At 42.7% G+C, this 13,012-nt stretch overlaps 1 protein-coding gene across 1 annotated transcript in view; it reads left to right on the top strand.

The window, feature by feature from the left end:
* The window catches only part of LOXHD1 (lipoxygenase homology PLAT domains 1), a 261,656-nt gene that overhangs the window by 167,065 nt on the left and 81,579 nt on the right, over window positions 1–13,012 (top strand). Inside the window, exons 26-28 of the mRNA XM_077283599.1 lie at window positions 672–823; window positions 2,206–2,339; window positions 8,122–8,270. Of these exons, the coding sequence (XP_077139714.1) occupies window positions 672–823; window positions 2,206–2,339; window positions 8,122–8,270 (435 nt within the window). The remainder of the gene's footprint in view (window positions 1–671; window positions 824–2,205; window positions 2,340–8,121; window positions 8,271–13,012) is intronic.

Genomic DNA, 13,012 nt, shown 5'->3' with positions numbered 1-13,012 from the left:
ACATTTTGTTTTTCATAGATAAAATTACTGAACTATGCTTGGTGTAAAGAGCTATTTCTAGAATGCAAATTGCCAGAGTAAGTTGACACTAAGTAAGTGATTCCAGAATAGTTCAATTTGGAAGGATGCAGAATTATGAATTAAGCTCTATGTTTCAGTAGAGGCTGTAACTCAATTCTCATACTGAATTTGTACAATCTTAGTAATGCTAAGTGTTCTGCCTCTTCCTGATGGCTGCAAATCCCAAGCATTCTAACGATCAGCTTTTTCGATAATTGTGTGACTCGTACTCACACCACCAGGCGTCCGCAGACCGTTAAACTCGACCGGCACTGCAACTGTAGAAAGACCAGGAGAAACGATGCTGTTTTCTTCCATAATGTTGTATTAGTTACAATGAACAGTGGCTAAAAAGGAGTAATCTGTACAGGGAAGTACACATGCATCTTTAGTAATGGCTGCTGTAGACTAAACAGAGGAAGAATGGAGGAGCAACCTAATACAGAGCCCAACTACGGGAAAGACGTAGGGACAATCTTAGCACAATCTAACTCTTCCTAGCAAACAACAGGGAATTTTGCTGATTGGAGGAAAAAACTCAACACAGAGAAATATACATTACAGGTTGTTCCCATTCTTTTTGTCTTGAAGCCTTTGCATTTTTTTTCCAGACAACACTTATGAAATCCATGTATTTACTGGAGTTGTGTGGGGAGCTGGAACTGACGCCACTGTTTTTATTACCATTTATGGAGAGGTCGGGGACACTGGTGAACGGGCACTGAAAAAATCCAACCACCTGAATAAGTTTGAGAAAGGACAGGTATTGTGTTGCACTGATTAGAAGCCACTACTCTCTGAAATAGTGAACGATGGGTTGGCTTGTTAGCATGGCTACATGGTGACTCGACAATGGGGTCCAGTTTTAAAATCCGACTTGAGAAACTTTGGTACTGAATTATTTTTCCCTACTCCATAAAACCTTTTTGGAATTTTTTTTCATATTTTTTTGTGAGAGCGGGTCCAGCCCTGGTTGGTGTCATAGTGGCAGGAACACATGCAACAGTCTCCGCCTCCGAGGATCTAGATTGATAGCAAGCAAGCAGCTGGGGATTTAATCTTGGAAATAGGCACCAAATTCTTCTGTCTTAAGTCACAAAACCCCTTAACCATGATGGGGGCTTATTTTAATTTTTTTCCACTGGCTACTCCAATTACAGGGGATCTGTTGTGAATTCCGTTCTCGGGCTCCCTCCTGTGGTCATGAGTGGTACTTTGTGAGTTCGGTTCATGGGCTCCCTCTGGTGGCTTTGAGTGTTACGGCTGGTCTGTAGCTGGACTCCAGCTGTCTCGTTTCCTGCTAGGCTTGCTGCCTATTTAACTCCACCTGGACCTTTACTTGTTGCCTGCTGTCGTTGTATTCAGTACTGGTTCAGATCTCTCTGGGACTTCCCTTGTGACCTGTCTCCTCGTGGAGAAGCTAAGTTCATACTAGTCCATTTTTGCTCATTGTTTTTTGAAAATGTTTCTCAGTATATGATGAGTTCAGTCCAGCTTGCTTATATGCTATTTTATTGCTAGCTGGAAAGCTCTGGGGTGCAGAGTTGCGCCCCTCACATCGTGAGTCGGTGTGGGGGTCTTTTTGTATTCTCTGCGTGGATAATTTTTGTAGTATTTTATACTGACCGCACAGATTCCTTGCTATCTTCTGACTATTTAGTTATTAGCGGGCCTCATTTGCTAAAACCTGTTTTCATTTCTATGTTTGTGTTTTCCCCTTAACTCACCGTTATTATCTGTGGGGGGCTGTCTACACTTTGGGGAAAATTTCTCTGAGGCAAGTGAGGCTTTGTTTCTCTCTAGGGGTAGCTAGTTTCTCAGGCTGTGAAGAGGCGTCTAGGCCGAGTCAAGAATGCTCCACGGCTGCCTATAGTGTGTGTTGATAGGATCAGGATTGCAGTCAGTAAAGTTCCCACATTCCCAGAGCTTGTTCTTATTTTTGGTTTACCTATCAGGTCAGTTCATGTGTTCCTAACCACCAGGACCATAACAGGGATCTAAGCACGGAATCCCCCTCTGTTACATCTATGTGACCTAATAGGATATACAGAAAAAGAATGGTAACCCAAATTAGTGATAGATTCATAACTTGTATTTCATGTAATGATCATCAACCATGTTGTTATTCTTTTTTCAATTTTTCAGGAAGATGTTTTTAGCATCAGTGCTGTAGATCTAGGAGAATTAAAAAAGCTGAGAATCCGTCACGATAACTCAGGGGCGAACGCTGCTTGGTTTCTAGACCGTGTGGAAATTATAGATATGAAAGATGATACAAAGTAAGTATTTCAGGGTTCTCCATTTTTGAAGACAATTTTGTTTTTACTTAAAGGAGTTGTCCAGTCTTGGGATGAAACTCCGAAGTCTTTAGTCATATAGACTGACTGCAAAGTCTCGACAGAGTGCAGATTCTTCTATGTTGCTAATGTGAGCAGGCGATCACATGACTGCATTTATGTGATTTGCAATCTAATCGAAATATGAACAGAAGTATGCAAATCGCATACTTACAGTCACGTGAACACCTTCTTTAACTGCCAACACTGAAGACTCCTGAGAGCATACACGCCGCACGCTGCGAGGATTCAGAAGTCTGCAGTCACCTTGAATAACTGCAGACTTTCATCCCAAACCTGTAAAACACCTATAACTGCATGTAATTTAGACTAAAAATCATTTTTGCTTTTAGGTTTTATTAAAAATGTTGCACTGCTGGTCTTTTACAGGCTTTCTGTTTCCCTGCACATTTAACTTTATATGGACTGTGGTCATAATAGAGCTGAGAATTCAGAAAAAGTCAGATTAAAGATTTATAATCTCCTCTTCAAGAGTCTGTATTGGGGCCTCTTCTTTTTAATATATTTTAGTATTTACAGATGATACTAAACATTGCAAGGTTATCAACTCAGAGGAGGATAATTTAATGCTACAAAGGAATTTATGTAAGCTGCATGCTTGGGCTGAGAAATTCAAATTAGAATCATAGAATGTTAGAGTTGGAAGGGACCTCCAGGGTCATCGTGTCCAACTCCCTGCTCAATGCAGGATTCAATAAACCATCTTCGACAGATGTCTGTCCAGCCTCTGTTTGAAGACTTCCATTGAAGGAGAACTCACCACCTCTCGTGGCAGCCTGTTCCACTCATTGATCACCCTCACTGTCTAAAAGTTTTTTTTCTAATATCTAATCTGTATCTCCTCCCTTTCAGTTTCATTCCATTGCTTCTCATGTTTCCATGTGTAAATGAGAATAATGATGATCCCTCTACACTGTGACAGCCCTTCAGATATTTGTAGACAGCTATTAAGTCTTCTCTTGACTTTCTGTTTTGCAAGCTAAACATTCCTAGATCCTTTAACAGTTCCTTGTAGGACATACTCTGCAGTCTGCTCACCATCCTGATTGCTCTCCTCTGAACTTGCCCAGAACTGGACACAGTATTCCAGATGAGGCCTGATCAAGGAGGAGTAGAGGGCAATAATGACTTCATATGATCTAGACTCTATTCTTCACTTAAGAATTGTGTTTGCCTTTTTTGCTGCTTTAGATAAATATAAGGTTATGCACTTGGGCGGAGAAAATTAAATGTACAATTACGGTATGTGATAAATAGTAAAACACCGGTTAACACTGTTACCAAAAAAACACTTGGTTGTATGGGTGGACAGCAAACTCAACTTTAGTGACCCGTGCCAAGCAGCTGCTGCCAAAGCAAATAAAATTATGGGATGCTTTAAGAAACGCATAGATGCTCATGATGAAACATAGTTTTGCCTCTACACAAGTCACCAGTGTGGCCATACTTATACACTGGGTATAATTTTGGTCTCCAGTGTATAAGAAGGAACTAGAGCGGGTGCAGAGAAGAATGGCCAAGGTTACTAAGGGACTGCAATACCAAGAAAGGTTATCGAGCTTGGAGTAATTCAGTTTGGAAAACTGAATGCTTAGAGGCGATCTTATTAAAATGCAAAAAAATATGAAGGGGTAGTACAGAGATCTTTTTAAAGGGGGCTTCTACCTTTATAGGAAAGAAGGTTTAATCATCATCAATGAGCAGTGAGACTATGGAACTTCATGCCACAGTATGTTGTTATGGATGATTCACTAAAAATGTTCAAGGGCGCCCTGGATGTCTTTCTTGAAAACTTAATACAGGTTATGGGCAGTACATTTTGGAGATGGGACATTAATCCAGGGAACTAATCTGATTGCTCTATGTGGAGTCTGGTAGGAACTTTTCCCCCTAATATGGGGCAATAAGCATCTGTCTCATGGGGTTTTGCTTTCCTCTGGAGCAACATATTAGGATATAGGAGCTAACGATGGGCTTGTGATTTTTTTTTCAACCGTAAAAGTGTCAAAACTCATTCTGCAGCCAGGAATAGACAGTGAAATGTAGAGGCTAAAGAAGGCAAACCGTGCAAAATTTTTAATAAAACCCTACTGCAAAAATGATATTTTTTTAACCGTAGGCTGGGGTCAAACCACCGTATTTTCTCTCATTCAGGAAAATCGGGCCACTTATGCTGATCCAACTCTGATCAAACTTTGATCACATTGTGATTTTCTTGGATGAGGAGAAGCTGAAAAAAAAATCTCAATCTCCTGCATTCAGTCAGCCCGTGAAAATCAGACTGCTCTCAGATGTCATCCGAGTGCGGTCTGATTTTTTTCCATGGAGCCGGAGACTTGTGGCCGAGTGCCATTCGAATGTCAGATGCAAATAGTGCATGCTGCGATTCTTTACGTGGACAGATTCTGTCCAAGGAAGTTGTCAGACAGGTGTACTGCCCCATAAAATGCATAGTGTTCTTAAAAGTGGACATCCTCTAGATAGATGATGGAGAAGTTATGACTGACTAATGGATGGTTTTTAGTGAATAGTGATGAACGAATCAACTAAAATTGCTTCAGATTTACACAAAATTAACTCAATTTTTTTAGCAATTTGCTTCTGGCAAAGCTAGCAAAACCCTGATGCGTCTGGACTCTAAAGGGTTGGAAAGGGGTTAAAACAATGAAAAATATAAGATTCAGCTCTCCCCTTCTGTCTACTGTCCGTTCTCCATGCCTGCTCCTCCGGTTCCTTGTAGTTTTCTCTGATCAATACAGGGGTCTTTGGTGACTCGGCTTTACAACATCACAACGTCACGTGAGGCTTATTCCCATTCAAACAAATCTGCCGTATTCGATCTTCTTGTTATTCACTCATCCCTCGTGGTGAAACCCTACTGTAAGAGCCCAACAGTGTGCCATGCTCGACAGCGGAGAGTTGCATGATTACTAGATTTTCTTCATCTTTCGAAATTTTTAAGGAACATAAAAAGTAGGTTAGTGAGACATTTGTAAAAGGTTGTAGCCTCAGATCATAAGAGTTCCCAAAATACGTGAGTTATTGTACTGTGGTCATGAATGAATGGCTTTACATATCTCAGGGTAGATATAGCACTATTCAGCTGGCACTGCCCATTGGTATTAGTCATGGAGCCCTAGTAACTTGTTACTTCCCAGTACAACCATAAGTAATATTTCACAAAACTCCCAACGGAAAGAAGAGGTTGGCACTCGCCAAAGCTTAGTAGGAACTAAGAAAATAATAAAATCTTTAAGTATTCGTATGTAGGGTCTGTTAGAGAATGTTCTTACCCCCATGTTCTTAAACCTATCGGCTTGATTTGTCCATTTGTGTCATGCAAGGACAAAAGTACTATAAATTGCTCATCATTCTTGGTGGTGCATTCTCATAAATTGCGAATTGGAGCCCAGGTGAGTCACCCGCCAGAGCCCTGGGGTACCCGGTCCGGGGTTCACAGGGGGATGTCACGGTGGCGAATTGGTCCGTGGCCCTGGGCGCCCATGTAAAAGGGAAATTGAATAAAGTATATGCTTGTGACGCCACCTGTGATATTCGGTCAGTGGGGACCGACGCTGCTTTAAGGGGTCCTCTGGGGTGATGTTATGGCAGCTAGATGGTATAGCTTCCCACAGGTGAAGTGTATCCCCAGGGCTCCCGGTGTGTAGATGGAAGATGAAGGTGAATGGTGCAGTAAGGAACAAGGACACAGGTTTGCAGTCACTTTACCTTGTTTACTGAAGATTCCAGGCAACCGCAGTCCAGGCACCAGATCACAGGACAGGCAGAGTCTGGCCGGCTTGGAGGCAAGTTGGGGGTTCTCTTTTCCAGGTGGAGAGGAAAGCCTTCCTCTAGCGCGGTGGTGTTGTAGTTCCTTACTGCCTATGGCTTCTGATAAGGTCCTCACAGTTCTTCTCATTGTCCCCCATATAGGATAGGACAATACCTGTATGACAGGTAACTCGAGCCTTTTTACAGGGACTTTATCACACCCCGGGCTCTATGTGTTACTGTGTCTTCAGGTGTGTGTGGTGGACAGGTAACTTGCAATTCAGCTGTCCTGCCGGTTTCTGATGTAAGTCTTAGAGTCCCTTACAACCTTGGTATTCCGGCTACCGGTTGTCTGCGCTTTGCCAGGGAGACAGTCTGCTCGCTGCTGTCCTCCCCCGGTGTCCTCGCCCGTGCCTCTCTCTCCTACACGCTCACTGCAATATGTTCTGCTTTCGATGTTATCTCTGTCCAGGAGCTGCAGCACTTTCTCATGGCTGCACGGCATCTCTGCTTCCTTTCCCTCTGTCTCTCTGACAGGAACTAACTGACTTTCCCTCCAAACCACAATATATATAGGGGAGTTGTAACGCCCCAGGGTCCAAGTTATCACAGTGAATTGCTTTCCTCACGGGGAGAGTGATGTTACGTTTGGAAGCGATGAAGGATATCTTTTATCAGGTAATCACAATGCATACAACATGTTCACACTCCAGGCCAGAAGGGGGAGCTCTAAGCCTAGTTTAGGGTGAACTCCCCTATAAATACATTCTGGTCTGGAAGGAAAGGGTTCAGAAAGTTACCGACAGAGAAGAGAGCAGACCGACATAGAGTGTCAGAAGGTCTGAAGGGGCCGTGTAGTCTGAAGTACTACAGCCCCTGGAGAAAGAGACATAGAGAAGGAAAGGACATTGTTCAGTGAGCGTGCAGGAGAGCGAAGCACAGGAGAGTGACATCAACGGAGACCAGCTGCGAATAAACTATCTGAAGCGCAGATTACCGGTAGCCAGAACACCGAGACTTTTATGGGACTCTAAGACACATAGCAGAGACCGGCAGGACAGCTGAATTGCAAGTTACCTGTCCGCCACACACACCTGAAGACATAGTAACACATAGAACCCGGGGCGTGATAGAGTCCCTGTAAAAAGGCTTGAGTTACCTGTCATACAGGTATTGTCCTATCCTATATGGGGGACAGAGAGAAGAACTGTGAGGACCTTATCTGAAGCCATAGGCAGTAAGCGACTACAACACCACCGCGCTAGAGGAAGGCTTTTAACTCCACCTGGTAAAGGGGACTCTGGATTTGCTTCCAAGCCGGCCGGACCCTGCCTGTCCTGGGATCTGGTGCCCTGGACTGTGGCTGCCTGAAGTCTTCTGTAAACCAGGTAAAGAGACTGCAAACCTGTGTCCTTGTTCTTTACTGCACCATTCACCATCTTCCATCTACACACCGGGAGTCCTGGGGATACACTTCACCTGTGGGACGTTATACCATCTAGCTGCCATAACATCACCCAAGTGGACCCCTTAAAGCAGTGTCTGTCCCCACTGACTGAATACCACTGGTGGCATCACGAACATAAACTTTATTCAATTTCCCCTTTTACATGGGCGCCCAGGGTCACGGACCGGGTCGCCACCGTGACATCCCCCTGTGAACACCAGACCCGGTACCGGGTACCCCACGGCCCTGGCGGGCAAATCAGTCACCTAGGAATAGGATCAAAAGCTCCCCCTTGTGGCCTGGAGTGTGAACATGTTGCATGCTTGTGTTTACCTGGTGAAAGTTATCCTTCCTTGCCTCCAAGCACTCACTCTCCCCGTGAGGAAAGCAATGCTACTGTGACGACCAGGACCCTGGGGCGCCACACAGGAACTTCATGTTACCCCTCTGGATGTCTTTATATAATCCCTGTCCTTGTCACTGCAGATACTTTTTCCCATGCCAAAGATGGTTGGCCGTGGATGAAGATGACGGTCAGATTTCTCGGATGCTGGTTCCGGTAAATGAAGCATTTATGAAAAAAGATGAAGACGGGGAAGAGCAATCTCTTGCGACCCTGGGATTGGAGCAAAAAGGTTTGTGTGGTCCAAAAGCCCCCGATTCATCAATATGTAATGGTGATGTTAGAGGGAGCTTCCACCCCATACTTAGTCGCAATGCATGGTGATCTCTGTTCTGCTGTAAGATCGTCTCCCCCGCTAAATGGCTGCGTCATAGTGAAGGGGAGCACAGTGGAAAATCTCAACTATGCCTGCATTGATTTTCTCTGCTGCTGGACGGACACAGCAACGCTGTCTTTACTTCTGGATCATCCCATATCAATAAAAGCGTGCAAGCTGCATTTATTGCAATATATACCTCCCAAAGAGTGCAGCACGGGGCAGATCCCAGGGGGTCAGAGGCAATAATTTGCTTGCTTATGCATAAACAAACTGGAGCTCTGATTATAGAGGGTGGTGTTACTGAAAGCGGGGTTGTGAGAGTCAGAGTGTAGGGGTGACAGACCAGTCAGTGGAGCGCAGCAGTGTAAGTGCAGAAACACGTAACAGACATGGCACTTGGACCCCTTAAAGTGATGCCATAATCGAAAGCTAGAAAACTGTCCACATTGTTGTACATGTAAACTCCATGACACAAGCAAAATCTTACAATGGTCAGAAGATAAAACACAAAGTAAATGAGAAGATTGTGGACCCTTTAGTGACGGAGAACTGGATCCATTTGAAGGGGCCTTCCCCAGAATTAACACTTGACCCCTTCACGCTCCATGATGTCTTAGGATGTGTGTGTTTGCAGCAGACTCAGGAGCGGGGTTCTATGTCTTCAGTTTGAATGGAGCAGTAGTCGAGCTTGAACATTGCCCTCCATTCATTGTCCATGGGACTGACCAAGTTATTTACACAGAATGTTTCTTTAAAAACTTTCCCATGAACGTCCCTCTTCCTCGGACTCACCCCTTTACGTGTTCTATTCTTGGAATTTTAAGTATTTTAATGATGCTGTCACCATTTCGGCAGCCGCCATCTCCCAAGACTCCAATTTACAGCAGTAACATATGGTCTATGATCTGAATACTGCTCTGAAGGGACTTCTGTCGATTGCTCTATCTTCTCATCGAGTCTGTAACTACAAATCTGAGCCTCGAATTCACTTACTGTTTACATCAACCAGAGCCATCTGGTTGAATGGCCGACGTGCGCCTCCTGGGTTGTAGTATTCTACGTAGGTGTCGTAGTATGGAATATAAATGTATATACTGTATATGTGAGGAAGAATCAATTACTTTTTTTTTTGTGGAATGGTCGATGATTATCCTGGAAGACAGTTGGATGTCACTGGTGAGATAATATATTCAGTATATAGTCATGTTATACTGGACCTTCATCTTGTACTCATGTGAGATGGATGAACAGACAGATAGATAGATAAAAAGATAGATATTAGATAGATGATAGATAATAGATAGATGATAGATAATAGACAGATAATAGATAGATAGATAATAGATGTATAGATGATAGATAGATAATAGATAGATATATAATAGATAGATGGATAATAGATGGATAATAGATAGATGATAGATAGATAGATAATAGATACTGTAGATATTAGATAGATGATAGTAAGATAATAGAAAGACAATAGATAGATATATAGATAATGGAGAGATGATAGATAAATAATAGATAGATAGATAATAGATAGTTAATAGTTAGATGAGAGATAGATGAGAGATAGATGAGATAGATAGATAATAGATAGATATGTGATAGATAGATAATAGATAGATATTAGATAAATATTAGATAGATATTAAATAGATGATAGATAGATGATATTAAATAAATACACATATTTAAAAAAAAAAGTGGCAGCAATTTAATAAAGTGTGAGTAAAGTTTTAGGAAGATGCTGAAAAAATGCTGCAAAGTAAGAAGCTTTCGAAAATAGAAGTGTTAATAGTTTCTTTTTGTCAGTTAACAAAATGCAAAATTAATGAACAAACGTGAAATCTAAATCAAATCCTTAATTGGTGACCCCCTTTGCCTTCATCACTTTGAGATACACTTGTACTTGCACAAAGTTTTTAAAGGAACTCGGTAGAGAAATTATTCTAAGTATCTTGGAGAACTAACCACAGATCATCTGTGGATGTCGCTTGTGCAAGTCCTTCTGTCTCCTCATTAAAGATAGACTGGATGATGTGCAGGGCTCTTTTGGGGGCCAAATCATCACTTCCAGGACACCTTGTTCTCTTGGGGTCATTGTTCTGCTGTAGAATAAATTTGGAGCCAATCAGATGCACGTCAGTTCCTATGTTTTGCATATTTGAGATGCTTGAGAATCTTCTCATACAGAAGTAACGTTTGGTGGTAATTCTTTCATGTAGACCACTTCTTGCAAAACAGTAGACGGGTGTAGCTTACTTCCACTGGTTGCTGCCAGTTTTGAGCTGATGGCGCTGCTGGACATCTTTCAATTTTGAAGGGAATTAAGCATAATGTGTCTTTTATCTGCTGCATTAAGATTCTTTGCCCAACCACTACGTTTATGGTCCTCAACATTGCCCATATCTTGGTGCTTCTTCAGAAGAGCTAGAACAGCTCATTTTGACTCCCCAGTCTGTTTTGATACCTTCTCCTGGGAGAGACCTTGATGATGCAGTATAACTACCTTGCATCGTGTTGCTTTGCTCAGTCTTGACATAATGTATAACCTGTGACAAGAAACAGTATTCTAAAACCTCACCTTTGTAGCAACGTTTGGCTGTTCCACTCCCAGTTTTAAGACTCCTACACAGCTGTTTCTTTTACAGTTAATAACTGTTTCAGTCTACATATGAAAGTGATGATCATAATCACCTGTTTACCATACCTGGTTACCCCTACACCGGACTATAATCCTACAAAAATCTCTGACTGTATGAAAGTGTACCTAGTAGTACCTAGAAGAATTCATGAAGTCAAATGGCGATCATCAAATATTTATGGGATTTAGATCTTTCTTTTGTTCATTCACTTTGTATTTTATAAATTTATAAAATAAACTATTAGCACGTCTAGTTTTGAAAGCACTTTTCCATACCTGCCGAAAACATTTGCACAGTACTGAACATCAGCATTTCCATCAGTTGGAGGTGATCTGTGTATGCAACGTTTCGCAACGTGTTAGATGCCAAGGACCATGTAAGACTAGGTGTTGTGATTTTGCTTTTTGCTCCCTCTAGTGGTCATTAGTGATTTGACTCTGGAGCTTCTGTCTTTTCCTATATCCTCACCTGGGCCGTTAGTTCAGGGGCGTTGCTATATAAGCTCCCTGGACCTTCAGTTCAATGCCTGGCATCGTTGTAATCAGAGCTAATCTGTTGTGCTCTTGTCCTATGATCCTGGTTCCTGTATTTCAAGCTAAGTCTGCTTCCTTGCTTTTTGCTTTTGTTTTGTTTGGTATTTTTGTCCAGCTTGTTCCAATCTGTATCCTGACCTTTGCTGGAAGCTCTAGGGGGCTGGTGTTCTCCCCCCGGACCGTTAGACGGTTCGGGGGTTCTTGAATCTCCAGCGTGGATTTTTATAGGGTTTTTGTTGACCAGATAAGTTATCTTGCTATATTCTGCTATTAGTAAGCTGGCCTCTCTTTGCTGAACCTGGTTCATTTCTGTGTTTGTCATTTCCTCTTACCTCACCGTTATTATTTGTGGGGGGCTTGTATCTTGCTTTGGGGTCCGATTCTCTGGAGGCAAGAGAGGTCTTTGTTTTCTTCTCCTAGGGGTAGTTAGATTCTCCGGCTGGCGCGAGTCATCTAGCGATCACCGTAGGCATGATCCCCGGCTACTTCTAGTGTTGGCGTTAGGAGTAGCTATTTGGTCAACCCAGTTACCACAGCCCTATGAGCTGGATTTTTGAATCTCGCAGACTTACACGTTCCTCTGAGACCCTGTCCACTGGGGTCATAACAGTATGCCAGGCCAGTATTAAATGTTTAATGCATTGCAGAAGTGGGATTATAAGAAAGAAAATTTTGAGGTTTTTTTTTCCCTCTCTCATTTTTTTTTTTTTTTTTTCTTTTCCCCTTTACCTCAGAGTGGCTTAAGCTTGCTGCAGACATGAATGTCCAGACCTTGATTACAAGTGTGGACCAGCTTGCCGCTCGTGTGCAGGGTATACAAGATTATGTTACCAGAAATCCTAGGTCTGAACCCAAGATTCCGATTCCTGAACTGTTTTCAGGAGACCGATTTAAGTTTAGGAATTTCAGGAATAATTGTAAATTGTTTTTGTCCCTGAAACCTTGTTCGTCTGGAGACTCTGCTCAACAAGTAAAAATTGTTATTTCATTCTTACGGGGTGACCCTCAAGATTGGGCTTTTTCGTTGGCGCCAGGAGATCCGGCATTGGCTGATATTGATGCGTTTTTTCTGGCGCTCGGTTTACTTTATGAGGAACCCAATCTTGAGATTCAGGCAGAGAAAGCCTTGCTGGCTATGTCTCAGGGCCAGGACGAGGCTGAGGTGTATTGCCAAAAATTTCGGAAATGGTCCGTGCTGACACATTGGAACGAGTGTGCACTGGCTGCTAATTTTAGAAATGGCCTTTCTGAAGCCATTAAGAATGTTATGGTGGGTTTTCCCATTCCCACAGGTCTGAATGATACCATGTCCCTGGCTATTCAAATTGACCGGCGGTTGCGGGAGCGCAAAACCGCAAATTCCCTCATGTTGTTGTCTGAACAGACACCTGATGTGATGCATTGTGATAGAAAAACCGCAAATTCCCTCATGGTGTTGTCTGAACGGACACCTGATTTGATGCAATGTGAT

Source organism: Ranitomeya variabilis, chromosome 1 (assembly GCF_051348905.1).
Source record: "Ranitomeya variabilis isolate aRanVar5 chromosome 1, aRanVar5.hap1, whole genome shotgun sequence".
Taxonomy (NCBI): Eukaryota; Metazoa; Chordata; class Amphibia; order Anura; family Dendrobatidae; genus Ranitomeya; species Ranitomeya variabilis.
The sequence above is the reverse complement of the archived record's forward strand: the minus strand, read 5'-3'. Positions and strand labels throughout refer to the sequence as shown.